General features: G+C 45.8%; 2 protein-coding genes across 6 annotated transcripts in view; both read right to left on the bottom strand.

Moving 5' to 3' along the window:
- SH3PXD2A (SH3 and PX domains 2A) overlaps positions 1-23,633 on the bottom strand; it is a 236,364-nt gene that overhangs the window by 166,722 nt on the left and 46,009 nt on the right. For 4 of the 5 annotated variants that reach the window (XM_052677857.1, XM_052677856.1, XM_052677854.1 and 1 more), the window contains exon 3: positions 1,340-1,415. In XM_052677857.1, coding sequence (XP_052533817.1) covers positions 1,340-1,415 — 76 coding nt within the window. Of the gene's footprint in view, positions 1-1,339; positions 1,416-2,595; positions 2,685-23,633 lie in introns of all 5 variants that reach the window. The other variant, XM_052677858.1, reaches the window with a different exon arrangement.
- Positions 1-23,633, bottom strand: part of ATP5MK (ATP synthase membrane subunit k) — a 426,737-nt gene that overhangs the window by 362,851 nt on the left and 40,253 nt on the right. The window lies entirely within an intron of this gene.

Genomic DNA, 23,633 nt, shown 5'->3' with positions numbered 1-23,633 from the left:
AGTGCTTTTCATGGATCTCAAACTGATTTGCAGCAGGGAAGGCAAGCAGGCAGTTCCCATTCTCATTGTATAGGGATTTCACAAAGTGGTTCATCTATGAGTTTGTTGATGGCTCAAGTGGAAACAGAGGCTGATCTTGGACTCCTCTCATTCCACATTAGAAATAAAGGGCAACACCACCTCCCCCTGGCTGCATAGGGTCTGCAGTATAGAGAGCTGTATAGAGCAAATCTGATCCCTGGGGCCATCTTCTAGAAGGCCCATGTAGGCTGCCAGGCTGCCATACTGCCCTACTGTGGCTTCAATGCTTGCACTGCTGGCTTACAGTTCCCTGCTAGCTCAGGAGCTGTGCTAACCACATAACAGCAGCAGATTCTCTGCCTGAAACAGTGTCACAGACCACAGCATGCTCCCAGTGAGGACTAAGCTCTCCCATCACAACTTCTTTTTTGGAGAAGAGCTGGGATCTCCTTTTTATAGTTAAAGGCAGAACAGACCTTTTAACAGGCTGAAATTACTCTATTTATCCTAACACTCAGTGCAGTGAGCCAGACTTTAAGCCAACAGCTAGAATCGTGCAGTCAAACAATAGAGAGCTGGCCTGAGTCTGAATTTCCAAGAGCACGCTGCGGTCTGGCTCATCTCCACCATGCCAGCGCTGCCATCGCTGCTGGAAGCGCGTGTGCTTCCCCTGAGGAGAGGGCATCTATCATGTCCAGCCCCTCTCTGAAAGCTGCCAGGGAGATAGTAGCTCAGGCCAAAGAAATACTTATTTTTGGCCAGTATTGCAGTAATCCCCTTTGCATTTAGTCTTCTCACAGTTTTGGTCTTTTTAATATCTCAGTGGCAACTCTAACTATTCATCCTTTATTATACAGTAACAGCGTATGCAGAGCTGTGACACACAGAAATGAAGACAACGGTGTCTTTGGTTTCCAGTGGCCTCCTTGTTTCAGGCTGTGAAGTTGTAGCCCGTGGGCACAGTCCCATAGAAGCCACCAAAACCCTTTGCGCAAGAGGGCATGAGCCAGCCTGAACCTGAACAGCAGATATATAAGACCCCCCTGGGAGCCCTACTGACCATGCCAGTTATGTAGGAGGAAGAGGAGGCCTGGTATCACAGGGCAACATTACAAGTTCCCAGGGAAAAGGTATTTGTAGGACCCAGTCACAAAAAGTACTGAAGACCATGTCTGGGGAATTGCAAGTCCTAGTTCATGGCTTAGGTTGGGAGGGACCTTAAAGATCATCGAGCTCCAACTTCTTGCCATGGGCTGGGTTACCAAACTAGATAAGGTACTCTCATTCATCTTGCTTAGGGCCTTAGCCATAATGTTACCTGGTAGAAAAGGGATGATTCTTTGTTTGGGGTCTTTCTGTCCTCCTTCAATGGGAAACTTGTCCAGAAGCTGCATCTGCAAAGGAAACAGAACAAATGTCTTAGGGGGAAGGTACAGACTGGCCACTTAGGGATGGAGGATTTTTTGGTCTGTGTGTGGTTTGAAAGGATTAGCAAAGCAATGCAACTGCAGGAATCCCTCAGCCCAGTTGCAGGGGAGTATGTACATAAAAAGGTACGATATAGCTGCCTCCAAGAAAGGGAGGGCAGGTTTCTGGCAGCACACAGAAGCTGGGATGGGGCCCAGGCAGACATCTGAGCCTGGCCTTGCCGTGCTTCTAAAATTAGGCTCTCATCCTTCATTACAAACACACGCCTCATCTCTAATCCCCAGTCTGCCCAGGTTGGTGGAGACAGTTTTTTACCTGTCCCCATGACAGACCACCCGCCTGGCTAAAAATGCTGCTCAGGCAACAAGGATTAAAGGCTTTTTAATAAAACAACCTATCCGTCTTCATGCTGGTAAGGCACTGCCCACTACCACGGTCCATTCAGAGCATTCCAGCTTTCCCATGGAGAAACAGACTGGTGTCAAGCACACTTGTAGACCTGGTTATGGACCACCCAAGCCAGCATTTCACCCAGCTCAGTTTGGCCCTGCCAACTCCCAAATGCTGTCCACCACAACCACTTGCTTCTAACACACCCCTAAGGGTCTACTGAGAACAGAGCCCTGTTGGAGATAACCAGACTCTAGTTTGAGAAGCTCAAAGAAGCACTGATGGCCACAGCCAACTTACATGCTGGAGATACCACACCACCTGTGCCTAGGCAAGCAGTACGCTGACCCCATGTTCCTAAATGACCCTCTTGATCTCTGTTTGGACACTTCATTCAGCATTTAACTAAAGCATCACTACGTGTCCAGCAGTGAGGGTCTGCAAGTTAAACAACCCTTTTGCTCAACACATTTCCTTTAAAAAATATTTTCTTGCTAACACAGGAAAAAAAAAAAAGATTTTTTTTTTAAACTGTTTTTGTTTTAAGCACACAGAACCCTTCTTCTCTTCCACTGCACACAACATCTCCACCATTTTCACCATATGGTGCAGCAAACCAGAGATCAAGAGGAAACATGGGAGTAGAAGGAACATCTGTGCGGGAGAAAAAGTTAAAAGATCCCACATGTTTCCCCATCAGGGAATCAGCCTGGTAAATAAATAGACCGTAGCTTTGCGGATTGTTAGCTCACTCACTTTTCTGCCTACGGAGACATGATTTTTATTGAAAATGGGAAATTTTGTTTTCTTGTAGATGGAGCTCCGGGTGTCTGAGGTCAGGAGTTCTGTTCAAAGAGAAGAAAAGGGAGGGGGGAAATCTCCACTGACTGACTTGAAGCTTCACCGCTCCTGCACTTTCAGCCAGGAAGGAGATTCTCACTTTACTACACAGAGACTGATTCAAGCTGGAACCGATACAGTCAAATTCCCTTGGTTGTTCCTGAAGTTAGATTAGCTTGGCTCATACAAGCCTTGTTAACCACATCAAGAGAGTCACAACATGTGTAACTTAGTGCTATTTATCTAAAGGGTGGATATCAGCAAAATAGATGCAATAAACTGCAGCTGGTAGAGTCTAGATAAACTTTCCAAGACTTTCTTGCTCCAGCTCTCGCTTCTACTGGGAAGGTGTGGATGGCAGAGAGCTGGGAGTGCCAGAGGTGCTCAGGAGGTCACCAGTACAAGTCACAGGGACATGACCTGCCCCAAAGGTAAAGTCCTCTGGAAGCATGGCAGATTTCTTATCTTCTTTCATATATGAGACAGTGTCCCAATGGGCAATACACACTTTTGTGCGAAACCAAAGACAAGAGTGAAGCTGCACGGCTGGGCACCCTTGGAGGAGAGTGACAGTCCCTTTCCAAGTTTCTGACCCCAGACAACATGTGATGCTGGCCTGTCGCTCCTGGACCAGTCAGCTGGGTCAGGCATTTGCAACACCCCATCAAGAGTGATAGGCCTGTGCTGGACATCTGGGCTGGAGGGTCAGGATTAAACTGTCTGTCATGACACAGGGAACTTAACTGAGATCCTTCAAAGGATCTGAGAAAGGATATCACAGCAGTCCAGCAATTATGTACCTGCCTCTATCCCCAGCTATTCTCATTAATGCCTACAAATCATTCCAAACACATCTATGTCTGTATAAACAACCAATAGTGAGAAGGAAAAACTGCAACACAGACTGGAAGGTAATGGCTTCCCAATAGTTTCTACAATGCAGGAAACCCTTCAGGATACCAAATCCCAACAAAAAGCTGAAGAAGCACGGGGCCTTCTTCAGCACTTCCATGCACACAGTTCTGCTATTCATGACCAATACAAGATCTAAAATTCTGGAAAAGCAGGATTTTGTGCCCTTTCACCCTTGGCAAGGGTGCAGAGCAGAAGAAAACTAAGAGATGGACCTAGGGGGAAAAAAATCAGCAACAGGCCTCAATGAAACAGCCCAAATCACAGAATCGTTTGAGTGGAAAGGGACCCTTAAAGGTCATCTAGTCCAACTCCCCTGCAAGTAACATGACTGAGCCACAGAAACTCCTGATAGCCCCACTTACCCCATCTGGATGACTAACAACCAAAGACCAATAAACAGATTGGAAATCCACTTTGTTTGATGCATGCAGAGCATCTGAAAGTTGAAAACTCTTCGTGACAAATGGTTTCCCATGAAATTATTATTATTGTTATTGCAAATATAAACATGATTAACAAAACCTCATATCCTTCACTTAATCATAGAATCATTTGAGTTGGAAGAGACCCTTAAAGGCCATCTGGTCCAGCTCCCCTGCAGTGAACAGGGACACTTGCAGCTCCATCAGGTGCTCAGAACCCCATCCAGCCTGACTTTGGGTGTCTTCAGGGATGGGCATTCACCACCATTCTGGGCAGACTGTGCCAGTGCCTCACCACCCTTATTGGAAAATGCTTCTTCCTTATATATAGCCTAAAGCTCCTTCACTTAATGTCCCAGATTATTCTGCTCAGGCACAGGCGATCTCCGCTAAATGTCACTTGCATGTTTGATAGGCAACATTTAACTTAGGATACAGGATTCACTGTGTGAAGCCAAGAAAGTTACCTGTCCCTCAGACTAAAATCAAAGACAGTGAAGGGAAAAAGGGCAGTCTGGATGTGGAGGCTTCCCAAAGGATGCAGCAGTTAGGGCTGTAGCTGGCTTTGGGCAGACAAGAAAACACAAATGGGCAATGCAGGAAACCTGTGTGAGCTTATACTCAGTTTACATACAAGTATTAGTATACAAACTCTACCATGAGGGAGCCTCCAACCGTATGACCAATGTGATGAGCAGAAAGAAATCTATTAGCACATCCCTGTGTCACAGGGTGGGGAATCCGTTTGGAAACAGGGAGGGTATATGGAAAGCGGGAAATGAGCTTCCCACCCATTCAGGCAGCATGTCTGGAGTCAGGCTGAACAAACACACCCCATTCCTGCTTCTGGCACAACAGATGTGTGTCCACAAATAATTCATCACCAAAACCACGTCCCCAGGCTTTCTGTCCCCAGATTACTTCAGGTTTGCCAACAACTTTCCTAAGTTAGTTCCCTACTGAGTCTTGCCTTGTGCTCTGAGCAGCTCTGCTCTTGCTTCTGCTCTGAACTTTTAGTAGATCATCCGTAAAGCTTATTGTCCAGACTATTACTTTCTTACGGTAAATGATAATGCAATTAGTGATATTAAAAATCAAGGGAATCACTTGTGAGAGTTGCTACTCACTGTAACGAGAGCACTGCCCTACCTCACTCCTTACTACTTGCACAGAACCGTGAAATCATTTGACTTGAAAGAATGGAAGAGGAAAAAGATTTCAATGATTTCAACTTGCATAAGAACTGGCCTTTTTGTGCAAGTCCCAGCTCCTGGAAGTCAGCAATTGTTTGAGAATCATTGTTCATTGTGAAAAAACAACCAAAACCAACTAGCTTTTACACTGCCAAGCATAAATTTGAAAACGTCATCCAAATTCATCCTTGAAGGCCCAGAAACTGAAAGACAGCAAACACATTCTCCACACTTTTGGCATAAACATAGGTTGCACTGGAATCTGTCTCACACATTTTATTTGTGTGGGAAATGAGAGAAATGCAGCCAGTGTCCTAACTCACAGCTAAGCTTCAGAAGATTCTGCCTCAGGATCACCTTTGCCAAAGAAGGTGAATATGCAGCGAAGAAGGAGATGCTTCTGCCAACAAGAATTTTATTTGGCCCAGCAGTCAGCAGCTGATAGCATCTGTGATCACCTCCCATCACTTCTCTTGTGAAAAGTAGATTTGATTCAGCTCCCTGTCTGCATCATGGTGGTACCACCTGATAAGAAATCTAACAAAAAAAAAAAACAAAAACACCCTTTGAGATGCTAAAAGATCTCTGAAGATGAGAAGCCAAGCAACTTCCTGCCAATTATTTACTTACTGCCTTTTATTTACCTTGATTAAACTTTCACAAAACAACATTTCCTTCCCTTTTAGATACAAGGACTAGAAGCACCTGAGTCTAAAGGGTGATGTCTCTTCTACAAGAGATCCGATTTTCACTCTGTTGTAAGCCAGCCAGGACATGAAAACACCAACTGTTTAATGGCCTGATCCTGTAACATTTGCCAGTGGGACCTTTGTTCCTGATTTGATTATGAGGTTTCGGAAGTGTGTGACTAAATTCACCTCCCTGAAGCTAATCCATTAGGACAGTTACCTGATCTCCATACACACCATACACTATGGACTCAAGCTGGAGTTTCCCGCTGGGCTGTTAATTCCTCTCCTTCCTTCCCTGCAGCAGTTTTTACTCTCCTTCAGTTAGAAGACTGAAGTTCTCCACACCTCTTAACATGAGCAAATTGGGACACCCACATAATCTCTTATCAGAACGCATATTTTGCTGATTCCTTTCAAGTGGATGTAGCACTGCCTTGTGCACAGATAAAAATCAAAGTCCTCCAGGAAGTCAGTGCTGCAATCACAGGAGATTTACTTTAACGCAGAGCGACCCGAGAACGACTTTCATCCAAACCCATTACTTTGGCAAGTGAAACAACATCCAGAGCCGCAAACAGATGTAGAACTCCAACCTTTTGCAAGAGACATGGAGCCTCTCCACAGTGCCTAATTTACTTTTGTCCCACCCAGAGAAACTGCCAGCTGATGACAAGCAAACCATGACCACGAGACTGAGAACAGCACGCTTCTGGCAAGGCAGCCCAAAAACCCCATCAACTTTATCACTTTACTCACAGTCACTCGAGTGGTCCCAATGTTATAACTCTTTCTACACTTCACGTGAAGAGGTGTATCACCTTCCCATGTCCAGAGTGCTCGCTAGAAAATGTGTTTTTCATTAAAAAGCAAGCAAGCCATCAATAGCTTTAACTTCGCCACTGTCTGACTTGAAAGGTAAAGCACGTGAGGACAGGTAGGCACCAGGCATCTGGGCTGAGCTCTCAGGGATCTCCTCTCATGTGGCTTATCTGCACTCAATTAGAGTCCCAAGAAGGAAGGGCACAGAAGAGGAGGCATCAGTACAAGAATGGCACTGCGTGCACCCTTCTGTTAAAAGGTTACAAAAGAAACTGGGGAAAAAAGCAATGCTTCTACCAGGGATCTACAACTGGTGGTAATGAAATTCACACTCTCACCCAGATGGAACTGGGGCATCTGTAAACCAAAAAAGCTTGAAAGAAACTGATGTAAATAACAAAAGTTTGGATGAGAAGAGAGGGTAAGATACCAGAATGTAATAAGTTATCAGTTAAGCCCAGAGAAGAAAACCAGCCACACTGCTTGATGACCAATGGCCATCAGCTACATTTTGAGTTACATATGATATGATCCAGAAGAAGGGGAAAAGCTGGAACCAGGTTGAATCCTGCCATCTGCCAGAGTTTTCTCACAGAAACCTCTCTGCTGTTCTGCCTCTGCTTTTTCAGTGATAAAATGAGACGGATCTCAGGAAGGTAAACAGGATATTTAATCAAGAGCCACCAAACACTCAGCCTTATTTTGCAGAGCAGAAGTCAGAGAGTCATTCCTTCCCATCTAAAGGAATTGTGTTCAAAATCAGCAAGACAAAAGTAAATCCAAGAATTGTTATCAGTGGTTTTCAGTTACTTATTCTCACACTTGCAGGCTTGTCCATTTGTAGTATATTCCAAATTCTGGTTAACCAGAGCAACCAAGGGTATCTTTGACTTAAAGAAGATGGTTAGCAACCAGTTCTAGCAAATGGATCTCATTCCATTAGATAACATATTGGCATTTCAAGGATCCCTACCTCAGTCTGCAAGTGAACCACAAGCAAGAATGTGGACAATATGTGAGCCAGGCATCCCAGATTCATCTTCTACCTGCCTATTCAGAGATGATCATTGATTCAATGTTCTGATTTCGAGACAGCTTTTCTGCTAAGGTTCATCAGTGGAGCATCCATGACATAAGTAGAAAGACCAGATTTACCCAGCTCAGGATGCATCTGCTGAGATCAATAACAGAAGAACGTGCATGATGGAGAATAAAACTGCTACCTTGGGGACAGGTTTTCTCTAGGGCACAGCTCCTGGAGGGTTTCCCCTGGTTGCGGGTCACACAGAACTTTTTCTTCATCCTCCTCTGCTTTATCTTCTCACAGGAACAACACATGAAACGGCGCAGCCCATCTGCTGGCCACTCTCGTGCAACTGATATCCTATACAGCAGAAGGAGGTGAAACTCCATCTCTTCTAAAAGCAGTAACCAGCTCCATAATGCAGCTGGAATAATTGCATCAGGCAGCCAGTAACGCTGTCTCTCTCCTGGTGTTACATGATGCCACAGCGTGCGAGAGAAGCGCATTAATTCAATGCCTGAGAAGCAGCAGCAACTGGCTCCCCTTTTATTTTGAAAGCAAAAAGGGAAAAAATTAAAGCAAAAGCCATGCGAAGAACCGGCTGACATGCCTGACAATTACAGCGTTATAGGACGTGTTCTGAATTAAATACAGTGCGATCCGTGAGAAAGTCAAACAAAAGCAGGAAAACGCATATAAAATAAAGAGAACAGACATTTAAAGCATGGTGTAATCCCCAAAGGGAAAATGCATCTCTCAGGTCTGAAAATTTCCACCAGAAATCTTGGAAATCTTACAAGCCCTTCAGTATCCAACTAAAACAGCCAGGGAGGAGAAGGGGAGGATGCAGGGAGTGGGGGCGTTTCCCCAACATAATCCATCAAAAGAGGGAATGCTGTTTCCCAGCTGAGAGATTTGGTATTTTTCTTAAAGAAAGCCTTCTCTAAGGGCTCCACGAAACGAGCCCAGCATTTGTGGCTAACACAGACTGGCAAAACATTCAGAGGTGCTGGTTTGGGATGACAGAGGCTCTTGGTGCATCTCTAAAGAACTTTTCAGAAAGCCCCCAGTGTCCCTTCACAGAGCAGCTATTGATGCATCTTGCCAGAAGCATTTTGTTTCCCCAGTGCTAAATTAGTCTGGCCTCATCTGACTTAACTGCACTGGAAGATGCTTAGACAAAGGCTACTTCATACTTTTCCATCATCCATGGTGGTTCTATGTCCCCTGGTTACTCTGCTATCCACAGCACATTTGCCCCGGTGACATCCCTTGGAAGTAAGGCCATACCATAATGCCTGTTTTGAAGGGAGAAAAGAAGAGATGAATGCTGTAGTTATATGGCACAGCAAGGTCACATGGAGATGTCAGAGACATGCTGATGCTATGCCCCTGCTGGTCAGTTAGCTGAGCTTCTGAGGAAAGCTCCTAGCTTTAGGAGAGGATGCAAACATTTTGCCTTTTTTCAGGTGCTGGCACATCCAGAGATAGCCCATGTAATCAGGCTGCACCATCTAGACGCATCCTTAAAGACTCACTGCAGGTCACAGCAAAAATCCAGAGTGGAGAGCTGACCATAGCTGTAGGGCACTTTCCTGACCTCCTGTTCAAGAGTGATGCAGATGTGGCAGCACAGGTGGCAACATCCGGGAGCGGAGCACCAAACAGACGGGATGCAGCATCCCCACTCCACTGCTGAGCTCACACTGGTTTCTCCACAGGGCTGGAGAATCACATCTGAAGCAGATAGCAATGCCCTGTGCTGCCCTTACTGCTCTCTCATTAAGATGTAAGAGCTGATGTCACCTGTGTTTTAAGATAGAACTACTCATCCAGACAGACCCATTTACACAAATCGATTTTGTTGCCATCAGCTCAAAGCCTCACAAACCCCGTTTATATACTGAATTGTAGATGACTGTGCAACAGAGTCCATCCTCAGTGAAACTGCAGCTGCTCAAGCAGCAGTGACCACCATTTTGATTAGACCCACTTAAAACAACCTCTTGGTTCATTTTGAAGAATTTTGTGAGTCCTGAGACTATTCCCCTGCTTACACTACTATGAGAGTGATGAGACTTTAGCTCCAAATGTATGAAATTTAATCCCTCTGTTTTCATAATCTACATCTTCTCTACAGCCTGTTAGCTCTGCTTGATATATTGTCCCTTGGAAACCACAAGTAACTTTAATATTGAAAACAGAAACAATAGCTCTGAACACAATGGCACATTTCACTTTAGAAGCTCCATCTGAAATGGTATCTAGTCATCTCCATAGGATGCTGCTCATAGCTCTAGGGAGACCGACTGCACAGCTCAGTACAGCAGAGAAACAGTGCCAAACAAAACATAGCAGCAGGTTTTAACAACACACTGCGAGGAGACTCCTTTGTCTTCTTTCTCCCTACCTCCAAACCTCAAGATGTTTTGCCTGCGGATTTGGTTCCAAGCACATGTGTCTCCTGCCTTTGGGGTAATTTAGAAAGAGTACAGACAACGAATCCCATCACCCAAGCTGTGCATGTAATAGATATCCTGCTCTGGGCCTTGGGGAAGTAAGCAAGCAGGCAGTAGGACAGGCGTTTCAAACAGCTCAGACCCAGCTGCAAGGCTTTACATTCCCAGCCCCACTGCGTGCCCTTGCCAAGCTGCCTGCTACCCAGGAAGGACGGATTCCAAGCCAGGGTCGCTCCCCTGGGCTTGCAGTAGAGAGAGGATTTATGATCTGGAACATAGGAACAAACCGAGGTTTGCAAAAATCTGTCATTCTTACCAGTATCTATCACACTGGCATCTCACAGATGCGCTTCTATCCACACATCCACCTCTTCTGGTGAAATCCACAGGCAACATCTCACAAAGCTGCTGTTAAAGACATCTCCTGTCCCCAGGACACGAACAGAGGATGGGTGCCTTTGCTGGGCACCCAAAGCCACCCAAAGCGAGCTTCCCTTTCATCACTACCCACAAGGCTCCATTCAGATATTGGTCTGTTTTAAAAATACAAGGATTTGGGCGATGCCTGAACCCTTACAGCCCATGCCCAGACACAGGAGCCCAGGGGACCCATACAGCCACTGGGACACCCCAAAGGACCTTGAAAACAGACCAGATCGGGAAACAAAGCTGTATGATGGGAGTGACACCCCATCCTACAGAACAACGCCATCCTAGCTTCCAAAAAAGGGGTGCCAAGACCAAAACCTTATTTCTGTAAGTACAAACCTGCTTTAGGGACTAGGTTAATTTAATTGAGAATGAAATCCAACCCTAAAAAGTAGTCAAGCTGGCCTACCACCACCAGGTTGCTGGGAGCAGGGTGAGCACTGACTTTACAGGCCCCTGTGTTACACCATGTGTGCTCTTTTGTTACTCCAGCATCTTTCACTCAGATAACAATTGCTCAGCCCTGACGTGCTGCTCGTACACCAGATGGTATTCTGTGTATTAAACCAACTAATCACATGCAATACTTGGCAGAGTATTAAAAGCATGGATGGAGGTCTTTGACAATGTTGTTTTTTGTTGTTGTTGTTTTGGGATCTTTTTAAAATCTCAGTAGCTTTTAAGTGGCGCAGGCACATTGTCAAGAAATGATGTTGGGGCTGTGACTTCTCCAAACTTGCAGATGACAAAACTGCTGAAAGTTGAGGGACAAAGAGTGCTTAGAGGCCAATGTATGCATGTGGGAGGAGAGGGGCTCCATCCAGCCTGTCCTCACAGCAGGAGGCTTTCAGTCTGGTTCCCTGGTGGTGGCTGGGAGAGCTGAGGGCAGGGAGAGGGCTGCCGTCTGCTATTAACACCAGAACTGCTGTGCCTATGTGGTATGTCTGCCATCCTTGACTGCCAAACTCGAGTTATCTTCAGATTGTCTGGCCATGCACGCAGTCTTCTGTGGGGTAAGTGAAGAATGTACATTAATTAGGTGATGCAAATGTGCTTGGGTGACAGAAGGGTACTGGGGAGAACAAGCTGCAGAGAATGGGCAACCACAATTCACTCTACCCAACTGTCCATTCTCAAAATTTTATGAGAGACTTTTAAGGGAAGGAAGAGACTTACAGGCTGCTTTGGTGGCCAGGCTGATGCCCATCAAGGCAGGACAAATGAGGAAGCAAGCGTCTCTGACTGTCTATGCTTTGTGACCAGCTTTAGAAGCTAGATGGGACAGACAGGCAAGACAGACAAGCATGAGTCATCTTGCATTGACCTCGCTGGGCACTGTGTGAGCACTTACGGCTATTTCTCATCCTCCCCAGGGGTTTTCAAGACACTTTTCTGTTTTCCTCCCCACCACAAAAAGCCACATTAAAAAGACATGGGAAGAACATCCAGACAGTGGAAATATCCTGACAGATGTGCTGGAAGGCCCTTGTCTAGCCACTAGACTGCAGGTACCACATAGCTCTCCTGCTGCCCCTGGGCTGGGGCAGGGAGTTCACATTTCACAGCCCTCCCACCAAAACTGCCCAATGACACTTTGTCAAAGCAAGCACCCAGGAACATGGTAACTCACAAGGACAAAATTCACCACTCAGGACCACATCCCAAGTCAAACTGAACAATGGCAGGGTGGTATCCAGAACCAGCTGCTGGTCTGGGGAGCACCCCTGACCCCAATGGCTCTGTAGGGTGATGTATCTGAATTTCAATGACCTGATTCGAGGCTTAGAAAAACTTCTACAATGAAGTTCCTTGTTCTCTTCAGTGTATTTTAGATCAGCCTTTAACACCCTGGCATCAGAGTTATAGGGGATCAAGATGCGGCTTGTCGAAGGAATTGCATCTCCAGCCATCTGCAGAACCTAACCCTAAAACTTCAGTTAAAAAAAAAATCCCAAAAAAGAAGCGAAGTGAGGGGGAGGTGGGAACACCAACACCAACTGCTATCTACCAGAATGCAAGCAAATTTGGAAATTAAGTTCCATGCACGCTGAGGACAAGGCACACTATTGCAGAACAGAGATTGGCCACTTTTCCACCATAAAGCAATACATCAGCCTCAACAACTCAACCCCTGCTCACCTTCATTATCAGACAGGGAGAGAAAAGGGTATGGAAGGGCAGGAGTTGCACACCTGTGGCCAGCACTGCATGCAAACATACTCAGTTGCTCTTTGCCAGCAACCCAGATGCAAAGTTATCTTGCTTAATTAGGTCTTCCTTTGGGGGGAAAACTTTGGCTTAAGTAACTGAACAAATAAATTACATAGCAGGCATACACATATAGGCACAAATAACCTATTTTGCTAAACCAGGTGCAGACGATTGTTCCCAGCCCTTCATCTGGGGCTGATGCTCGTTTCTCCATGAGGTCAGATGCATAAGAACCTCGTGCTGGCCACAAATGGAGAAAAACCTAAGAACAGCTCAAGAAAAACAGAAACGAAGCTTAGAAGAAAATTTCCCTCTCCAACAGGTGTGGAGATGTGATTCTGCGTGGTTCCACTCATGGGCTTTTAACACAGACTGAATCCCCTACTGCAGATCTAAAACAGTTAAGGAGGCTTTGAAATCTCACCCCTGCTTTGAACCTTGCAGATTAGCATCAACGTGGAGAAGGATTTGAACTCAGAGGAAGATGCTCATATTTCGAAAGCAAGCGCTAGCAGGTGAAGGGGCGAGCAAAGGGATTTGCTCCATTACAGGCAGCAACAGCAGCCTGGGCAGGTGATCCCCTTGCCTGGCTGTGGGACTGAACAGGATTAATCAGTAAAAATACAACAGAGGCTTCAAAAGGAAAACAAATTTCCCTTATTAGCCATATTGAGGCATGCAACGAGGCAAACTGCCAGGATTCTGCTTCTCCTGCCTTCCTGTTAAAACTGAGCTGAAGAATACGATTCAAGCATCAAGGCTTTCAGTGGCAAACAGGCTGTCACTGTAATAGCATCTCATCTACTTAAAAGCATCTCTCAGATGTCAAAGAAGGCAGAAAAAGAATTCCAGACTTATCCTGACTCTGAATGTGTCCCTCGAGGTCTTGCTTCCACATTTGTTCCACACAGTGAAAACCGAACATCAGATCAGAATATGGAGAAAGGAGATAAAACTAATAGGAGGAAAATATACTGATGAGGGGCTACAGGAGACATGCAGATGCTTTATGTGCCTGCAAACAGGTAAGGAAAACAAAACAAAAACAACAACAACAAAAAAAAAAAGAGAACCACTCAGAAAAGCAGCAGGAAGAGCTGAGACGCATTTCTTGATTTCAGCACAATAATCAAGGATTTAGATGTTGCAGAAGTACCACTTTCCACACAGCCCTTCATGCCAGGGCAGTTCATTTTGCCATGATGTGAGCAGATTTTCACATATAAGCAAATTCCCTTTCAAGGGCAGCTTCTCTTCCAATTTGGCTTGTTGTACTGGGCAGTCTCCAGGAACTGTTATTGTTTCATCAACAGCAGTGAGCACACAGGATATCATGTAGGCAATAAATAAATATATAGTGGCTTATTCTTGAAAAATATTGCAGGCCTGCAAAATGGACACAGAGCAAGAGAACAGCTGTTACAGTATTTCTGATATCCAAAATGATGACAATCTCACAAGATGAGAATTGGGTCCTTGGACCAGAACCCAGTGCCAGGACTGAATTTAAGACTTCACATGAGAACCAAATGATCAATCTGAGCTTTCACCCTGGGCACTACCACTGCTACAACTGAGCACCTGTTGGTCGCGAGTGAATTTATCCCCTCTTAAAATCCAAGAGATGAAAGCTCTTATAGAAAGGGTAATCCAAAACCCAAATCTCCAAAACCCAGCTTTTCCTGCTTTAGTCAGGACAGAAAGAAAACAAACAAACAAACAAACCCAGTGTTTTCCCTTGTACTGCTTTAATCTTTCTAAGAAAATAAGACTAAAGGGCAACACACCTAACGTGTAATTACATGATGAATTATAGTGTGCACCAGGTGTAGAAGTGCTAGAGACAGTTGCTAAAATTGCATCCCCAGCTGCAGTGCGTGTGGGCTGCAGCACAAGGAAGAGCACGCAGCCCTTCCTGTACGACGCTCTGGCTGCCGTAGCCATGAAGTCCCACTCCAGTTGTCCCCATCCCCCTTCCCTCCTTCAATAACACAGAGAGCCATACAGTGCCTTTATCTCAGAGAGCGCTTGAGCTCACTTAATGATGCTGTACAAAGGGATTATTTATTTCAATCTGTATCAATCAGGGCTTGAAGCCTCCTCATGCATTTTCCAGCCCAGACACCAAATAGACCTAAGTCTGCTCGGAGCTGGTTTGTGCTCCTGCAATACAAATAAACACAGGTCACCACAAGGAAAGGAAAGAGTTTTCTACCCTAAAGACCAACTTAATTGAGAGCCTGACGGATCTGAAATCAATTTTTAAAAACATACTTAAAGGGTTATGGAAGGACTTTGTTCTGATGTGGAAAATTCACAGCTCCTAATATTAAGACATGGGTGGGGGGAGCTTGAAGTATGAATCAAAAATAATGTGGCTGTTTGAAGAAATTAGCAGCACCTATTTAAACCCACACCCATCTCTCTCCTCAAATAATCACCCCACGAGCAGAGATGGTTTATAGAGCCCTTTGGAAAATGTTCCTCACAGCCTGCCTTCCAAGCCCAAAATAAAATACATCACAGCCCAGCATATACTTCACCAGAGTGCTGCTCTCTTTTCCCCCCATTCCACACCTCCCATTTGTTGCTAATTAAATGAACCAGCAGGTGCTTGAACCACAAGCTCAGCACAGTAGCAGTGAGTGCTGTAATGAAACCCCCAGGAATGTCTTCTTGGAGAGCAGCACCCTTCCAGGGACTGAGCTTGGAGAGGAAAGATGAGATGATGACAAGGGATGGGTCGAGCTCTAGCTGCGAGCTCAGCTATCAGCGTGCTTTCGAAGGACAGGTTGCTAGAAATGGCAGCATTCTGGGGAGGATGTTGGTTCCTCTCTGCTTTGCAAGCCACCTTTCCCCACAATCCTGCTGCAACACGGTGTGCTCTGCTGTGGGGTTGGCCAAACCCCAGCCTCTTTTCTCATGCACTTTAGATCTAGGGTGGATGGGTACATCTCAAGCTTTGGGATGCATCCTCACACTGTGACTCCCAGCACACTACTCCTTCAATTAACTCCTTGATTAATAGAGCTGCTCCAGCCTGTATGGAATATCCCATACTTAGCCCCTACGCATATGACTGAAATTTCTCATACGCTTTTGGATCTTCATGGAATCATAGAATGGCTTGGGTTAGAAGGGACTCCAAGAATCATCAAGATCCAACCCCCTTGCCACAGGCAGGGCCACCAACCTCCAGATCTGGTTGGTGACCATCTAATCTGGTCTTGAACACCTCCAAAGATGAGTATCCACAGCCTCTCTGGGCAGCCTGTTCCAGACCTCACCACTCTTCTAAGAGCTTCCCCCTGACATCCAATCTAAACCTTCCCTTCCTTGAGCTTAAAAACATTCTCTCTTAACCTATCACTGTTTACCCTTGTAAAATCTTGTTGCAGTACACATCACACATCTGTATAACAGCAAGGCACTACCATTTTGTTGCCCATTCTCCATGTGCAAAGTCTATCTGCAGAGTTTGACTCCAACCCAGGTAGCAACTCTGTGCTATTCCCCCCCACTCCTTGCACAAGACTGCTCCAATCCCAGCTGCGAGCCCTCAGGATCACTCCCTGCATTTATCCCCAGGGCAGCAGCCCTTACTGACACTGAAGGCAGGAGGAAGCTCTGACCAACACAGACAGGAGGAGACAACATCCATTTCTGCTGCTCAGCAACACCAGGAGATCAGTGCCCTGCTGAGGCAACCTAAGCTAAGTGAGGTACCCATACAGGAGCTCCAAGACCAACATGCTACACCAGTGACCCTGAGATAACATGGTACAAGCCTGGAAATCAGCTTCTCATCCCTTCTACAAATTTCACTTCCAGCAGTGAAAGGCTATCTGACCAGAATGTAATTCCAAGAAAGAAAAACACTATTTATATTTCTGCTGAGCAGTTTGCTTTTCTTTGGTCACTCTGCTGACTTTTCACTTCTTCACCAAATCCTGTTAGAAATGGCTGGGTTCTGGGGGGAAGAGAGGGAACATGATCATTAAGGTCTGGCTTAGCTACTGTAATACAACTAATGCTTAGCTCTATTAAAAAGCCAAAGACTTCAAAGTGCTTTACAAACATGAATGAATAAACTTTCTCCAGGAAGGCTGCTTATAGCCCCCATTTATGGGAAGATAACCTCCCCGCTGTGCCACACCAGCAGCTCCCCACTCCCTGTCCCACACCAAAGACTCTCAGCTCCTAACGACACAAAAACACTCCCATACTAAGGCAATGAATCCCTTCTGACTTCGAAGTGGAACAGGATTTAGCACAAGGTTTCCTAATAGCAACAGGCATAACTTAATGCTATACAGCAATGATAGTCCTGCAGCCCACAGCATCCCATGCTCAGCCTCATAACCCAGGGCTGTCCCATACCCAATACAAAGCCAAATTTTGAAGGGTTTCTCTCCAAATTGGAAACTTACTGCAAACTTCTCCCTCTGTATAAGGGCAGCCAGGGACTATCAATGTGGAACACAACACCCTGTACTGCTCTGCCTTCCTTATTTCCAGATCCCAGTGGTAACTGAATTTCTTGAAACACCCAATACCAAATACTATCCTTATTTGCAAATTAGACACGTCAGAGACCAGCACCTTCTAACTCTCAGCATGACAACATGAGCATCACATACAACTCTAATGCTTTCCCAAAGCTACAAAGACTCCAATGTACCAAAACCTGCATGGTGACCTGGATTTGTTACAGGGATGGAAGTACTCACCATGTGACATCCCACAACATATTTTCCTCCCAAAATCTTTTACCTGGATGACACAGGTACCAGTCTTGCTGAGACAGGAGCAGCACAGCTGTGACGAAGACAAGCCTGTGTTTGGATTTCAAGGCTTTGCAGGCCACACAAAGGCCAAAACATGCCACTAGCTAGGCTGCCCAAAGCCAGAGATTAACCAGAAAAAATGAAGAGCCTGTGAAGTTATTTGTTCCAGGTGAACAACGCACACTTCCTGCAAGAATTTCCCAGTGTATGTTATTCTTCAATCATTACATTAGTCCTCCAAAAGATTTTTTTACTGTTATTATTTAAGTTAGTCCTTTTCTGTTTTGCTTTCTAATTCCTTCTCATTTGGCATTTTCCCCTCCCTCTCACATGTTTTTGTGGTCATTTCCCTCAGAACACCTGGCTGAAGGTAGCGGCTCAGCAAGTCATACTGGTTTTCTTAACACACTCTTAAAAAAAAAAAAAAATCAAATACACCAAGACCCACAGGGTCTCGCAGGGCTCTTTTGTCAACTCGGTGTGCACAGATGCTGCTAAATCCAGTAGTACCAGCCCCTGAGAGCACCTGCTGAATCAGACATCCCTGCACAGTCACTGATGCTTCACCAGCAGCTCTTATACAGAGACATGTTTGCACTGCAGATCTACAGAAACTGTACCAAATACCTTGGTGCTTTCCTGGGCCACTGCTCAGACCTGTGTAAGTTTGTTCACAGCTTCTGCCAGTCATGAATTTTTCGGCAACTTACATAAATGGACATGGACGAGCAAATGCTAACCTAACAGCTGAATGGGGTAGCATCAGAGAAGTGAGGTTGGAGGCACTCACTACCCAACTATCAGAGGGGAGGAAACAGGTTTCCATCCAGACGCTGCCAAAGGATCTGGGATGCTACAAGAGATCAAGCCTTCCCTTTCCTGCACAGATTCTATCAAACAGGTCTCTCTTTTTAACTCAAAAGCAAAAGGCAGAAGCAAAGCCTCCTGGCTTGCAGGGTTTTCTTCAAACAGAGCATCCAGGAAAAAGTGTGCAAAAAGCTGTGGTTTTGCAGACGATGGGTATTTTTGCTTTCTGCAAGACTCATCTGCTCAGTGGTATCGCTCCTCTGTGTGTTTAGCTCCACTGAAGACTCATTGATGCTTCCCCTGAAGCAGGGAAAGGGGAAATTGCAAAAGACAGTTCTGCAGTGGGATGCTTTCATTTGCATGAGAAACAAAACCACTCTGGTTCCAGAAAAGGAGAAACGTGCCATGACCGTATGCAGGCAGGAAGGCAATAAGGTGGGAAACAAACTTACCACTCCATTCGGCACTTCTGCAGAAAAAAAAATAATCAGTTCTTAAGTACTAAGGGAAGAAGCACGCAGCCACCAGTTCCCAAAAACCAGGCCGGGGTGTACCTCAGCAGGAGTGTCTCCTATGGCAGGCAGTGCTGCATTCAGCACATGGTGGAAGAAACGCCACTGATGTTTTTGTTTGCCCTGTAAGCATCGAGAGCTACAGCCCGTTCCACACACAGCCTTCCCACATCAGAGTCCTGGGAGCAGAAAGCCAGCAGCGGTGAGGTGGCAGGGACAAGAGCCCTGGCAGAGCCCCGCGTAACCTTTCCATTTTGGCTGGGTGATTTTCTATTTGCACTTAAATGCATTAATGTAAATAAACTCCCCATAACCCTTGCAGGGCTATTTAGGACATTTGTGGAAACAACCGGCTCCTCTCATCGCGAGCCAAGGGATGCTAACGCAACAGGCACTTCTCATCTCGGTCTGCGCACACTTAATGAAAGTGAAGGATTGTGTTCTGCACACAAAAGTGGAATTGTGTAGCAGGGCTGGGGGTGTGAACTCCATGCGATTTTCCGGCAGTATAAATAATGGAAAGCTGAGAGCGATTATGAGTGGCAAAGCGGCAAGGAGGGGGAGGACTGTCACTGCCCAAACTGTTTGGGCTTGGAGTGCTCTGGGGAAAAAAAAGGCCAAAAAAAAAAAAACAAAAAACCAAACCCAATCTCAACAAGGAATTCAGTTTTCCCACAGAAATTGCAAAAAAAAGGCTAATCTTGATCTCTGGTAAAAAAGGAAATATGCTAATAAAGCAGCACTTGGAGGGAGAGAAACCCTGGGGCCGTAGCTGGTCCCGCAGCCCAACTGCTCGCCTGTGTTTCATTGTTCCAGCAAACAAAACCTGGAACAAGGTTAACGAACAAGTGGGCTCCTCCCAGGGCTGAGCTTAAATCCTGCTGGGGATAGCGAGCAGGCTGTGGCAAGAGCTTCCAGCAGCAGAGTGACAGAGGTGGGATATCACGGGAGAAAGCCCAAAGTCTCGACACTCTGCTGAAGAGTGGCATCCATTCTACCACAATTCCACGTAATCCCATGTACAAAACGTGGGCCAGGAACAAATCCAGCAGCCATAGGACCAATATCAAAATTCTGACAGCGCTGTTCCAAAATTTTGGTACTTTCAGGCAAGTTTTGACACTTCCATTAGCAGCCAGAACTCATGTTCCTGACACGTTTACATTTTTAACACAAAAAGCAACCAAGAATAAGGAAAATGGGTCTGAATCTTCCCCAGCTGTTGTAAATCAACTCAATTCACTTGGGAGAACCCATTGCATTTCCTCTCTCTAGTTGTATATCCAGAAAATGTATATCCTCACCATCCTAACAGACATAGGTGTCAGCAATAGGGCACAGGTGCTGTTAACAACTTGCACAAACCAAACCTCAAAAAAAAAAAGGGAATGATTTACAGCAAGTGATCCTTTTGACTGATTTCACTGCTCTCTCTGCATCCTGGAGGTCCACAGATAGAGTTTGATATTCTTAAGGTATTCCTTGAAGGATGTTTACAGGGAACAAGCTTGCAGCTCAGATGGATGCTGAGCAGGCACCTGACACTAGTGTGCCAGCTACCTCTTCTGCTTCCCAGCACAGCGATTTTAATCCTTTATCAACCAGGTTCCCATTCCAGACAGTGAAAAGTCACACACTGGGAAATCTGCTATCCATTACAGTTCCGCAGTGCTCCCTTGAGATTTTTAGTTTGGACAAATCTGCTCACGTTAAACTTCTTCTAGATGATTAAAAAAAAAAGCCACAGCAAAGTGACCTAGAAAGCAGATAAAACAATTTGTCTATAGCTTGCAAATAATATTCACAGAGATTTCTTCAATGTTTGCCCTGTTCTAAAAATACTATCCCATGAATATGTGAACATCTGGTAACGTGGCACCACTTCACAGCCATCAGATCCGCACTGGAGAGGGATGCTGAAGCAGGAGCTGGCATCATCTCAGCTGCATTTTCCCATATCTTTCCCCCTGCTTACACTGCTTTGGGCCAAAAGCCTTCAGTGAACGTTTCTCACTCCTACTCACACAGACAACACACCTTTTAAAAACCACATCTCACTGGGCTCTTAATAAGCAGTGAGAGTACATCACTTCTGAGCTCTGTCAGTTTTCTCCTCTTTGACATTAGCATTGTTAAGAAATTTCCAACCCGTCTCTCCCACCTCAGATCACACACCAGCCACGTGCAGCACTCTGCAGCTGCTCAGTGCATCAAAGAAGCAGCAGACTGAAACCCACAGTGCTGTTGGCTCCAAGAGCCCAGGCTTTTCTCTGACAACTAACATTTACCTGCTGGCCAACAGCACACAGTTGAGTAATTCCGAGTAGTGCCAGTAGGAATCAGTGATACGTTGGTGTACATCCACACCACACACTCCCTTCACACAATCAAGTGCTCAACTCATTGCAGTTTCATGCTTTGCCTTAAAAAACCAGCAGGCTTTATGAAGTTTCTCATTGCAGTGCCAGACACACAGCACGAGGGCCAACTGGAAGATGTCCTCTAAGAAAGAGGAGGAAAACTAGTAGCACACTACATATTTTAAAAGATGCAGTAAAGAAGTCAACAAGAAGAGGTAATGGTCTCAAGCTGCACCGAGGAGGTTCAAGTTGGGAGCCTGACTAAAGAAGAACTACAAACTGAATGCTAACAAAGATCTGCCAGTGTTGAACTTCTGCTCAGAGGCTGCAAAAGGCAGGGAATCAGCAGATGTAACACATCACCTTCAGCAATCAGAGCACTCACTAATTATGCAGCCCCTCTAGAGAGGCTCAGGTTGGCAGAGCACAGCATGCAAGAAGATGACGAGAATGGAGGGGAAAAAAACCTCTCTTCACAGCAGCATGCCACTTGATGTCACGCTCCTGCAAGACTTCAGAAGCAAATTAGTATTTAATTTGGGTTGGACAAGGTAAAAGCTTTCTGATAGTATAGGGAAATGTTTCAATACTGCTGGTTCTACAAATAGGATAAAAACACCAGGGAAACAAGCACACATGTAACAAGCACACATCTAGGAGAATAACAGCATTGTATGGAACAACTCCCATGTGATTACAGTGACCCCAAACAACATCCATCACGGACATGCACTTGAACCACAACCCTCAGAGATGCAGCTTCCAGGAACCTTCATCCCACACTGAGCTCAGGACAACCCCCCACAACAGCTCCAAGACCTCCACAGGATGTAGCAGTCACACGAATGCTCCTGGTTTGGTGATCTCTTTCGTGCACAGAAGACTGAGGATGGTACGATAGGGACTCACCTCTCCTGCTGGGATATGTCCCCCAGAGAAAATAAATAACTTAATCTTTTGATAGCAAAATCTATTCCCCCATCTCTATAGACTTCTCCAAGGACCGAAGCAAGGCAGTGTGTGTACCACCTCTGCTCTTGGCTTGCTGCCATCACACTTGGAGCTAAGCTCCCACACCTCTTCCTAAACTCCCCCCATGTCCCTGCCTGACACAGGGCAACCTGGCAAGTACAGTAAAGTGGGGCAGAGCAGCAAATATTGCCCAGCAGCCACCATGCAGAAGATTCCATGGAGCATGGGCAGCATTACAGGATCAGGTATATGTCTTAACAGCACTCAGGTACAGAAATTCAAAGGGAAGGGTTCCTAGGCCCGGTCTCTTGCACTGCAGGTTATCTGTTGTGGGCTTTTTTTGAGTTTGGCCTCAATTGTAACTCAGCAGGCACTTTGCCATTTCCCCATCATGGCCTTCATCTTTGTCTGACGTGCAATGTCTCTTCAGAAACAAATACTGGAAGCTGAGCAGATTGTTTTGCCAGGCAAACATTTAAATAATGATGGAAATAAGAAGTATAAACAATTCCACTCATTCACTGAAGACAAAGATATTGCCCCAAGCCAGCTGGTATCCTAAGGCATTGGCTGAGTCCTAAAAGAAAAAAAGGTATTTAAACAGCCTTCAAACCTGCTAAGACAATCACTCCCAGCTCAACAACTACATCAGCTACATTTTATTTATTTTTTTCTCCAAGGGAAACTTGCCCCTGGGCCATTTTTCTAAGGGGAGCAGCTGGAGTCTTTGCTACCAGCAGCCAAACTGGTCTCATCAGCGCAGCTTCTGGCATGCACAACCAGTGCTCACAGCAATGGCTTGGGGCTTATCCTGACAGCCTGGTGTTCTGTACCACCTGCAGGCCTCGCTGCTGCCAGCCTCTCACTCAGGACAGCAGCATCAGCAGACAGACAGCTCGTGTTTACCCAGAAGAAAGGACGTGCCATTTCTCCCCAAGGAGCTGCCGCTGACCTTTGGGACCAGACATGTTGACAGAGCCACGTTCTGATTTCCTCTGAATTTTCCCAGGGTAGGTTCAGTTTCAATCCTGTCCTTAAGGAAGAAGCTGTCAAATCAAACCCATCCCAACTGCTGGAGTAACTCCATCCCTATGGCCCTGAGACCATCAAGAAGGGCCTTGAAGCCAAACCCTGGCTCTGAACCAGACACCTGCTCCAGGGGAGGATCCCACAGCAACTCCCACAGCAGGACCAAGATGCTGAGGGGCCCAGGGTGCCACACCAAGAGCAGGACAGTAGTGATCCTGAGGCCATGCTGTCCTGTCTTACCCAGCATAGCCCAGTGCAGAGGGAGGCCCACACTGCAGAGCCTGGATCCCCTGCAGTGAGTACAGCTCAGCAGGAACAATGCC

Source organism: Tympanuchus pallidicinctus, unplaced genomic scaffold, assembly GCF_026119805.1.
Source record: "Tympanuchus pallidicinctus isolate F22 unplaced genomic scaffold, pur_lepc_1.0 scaffold16, whole genome shotgun sequence".
In the NCBI taxonomy this organism is placed as follows: domain Eukaryota; kingdom Metazoa; phylum Chordata; class Aves; order Galliformes; family Phasianidae; genus Tympanuchus; species Tympanuchus pallidicinctus.
The sequence above is the reverse complement of the archived record's forward strand: the minus strand, read 5'-3'. Positions and strand labels throughout refer to the sequence as shown.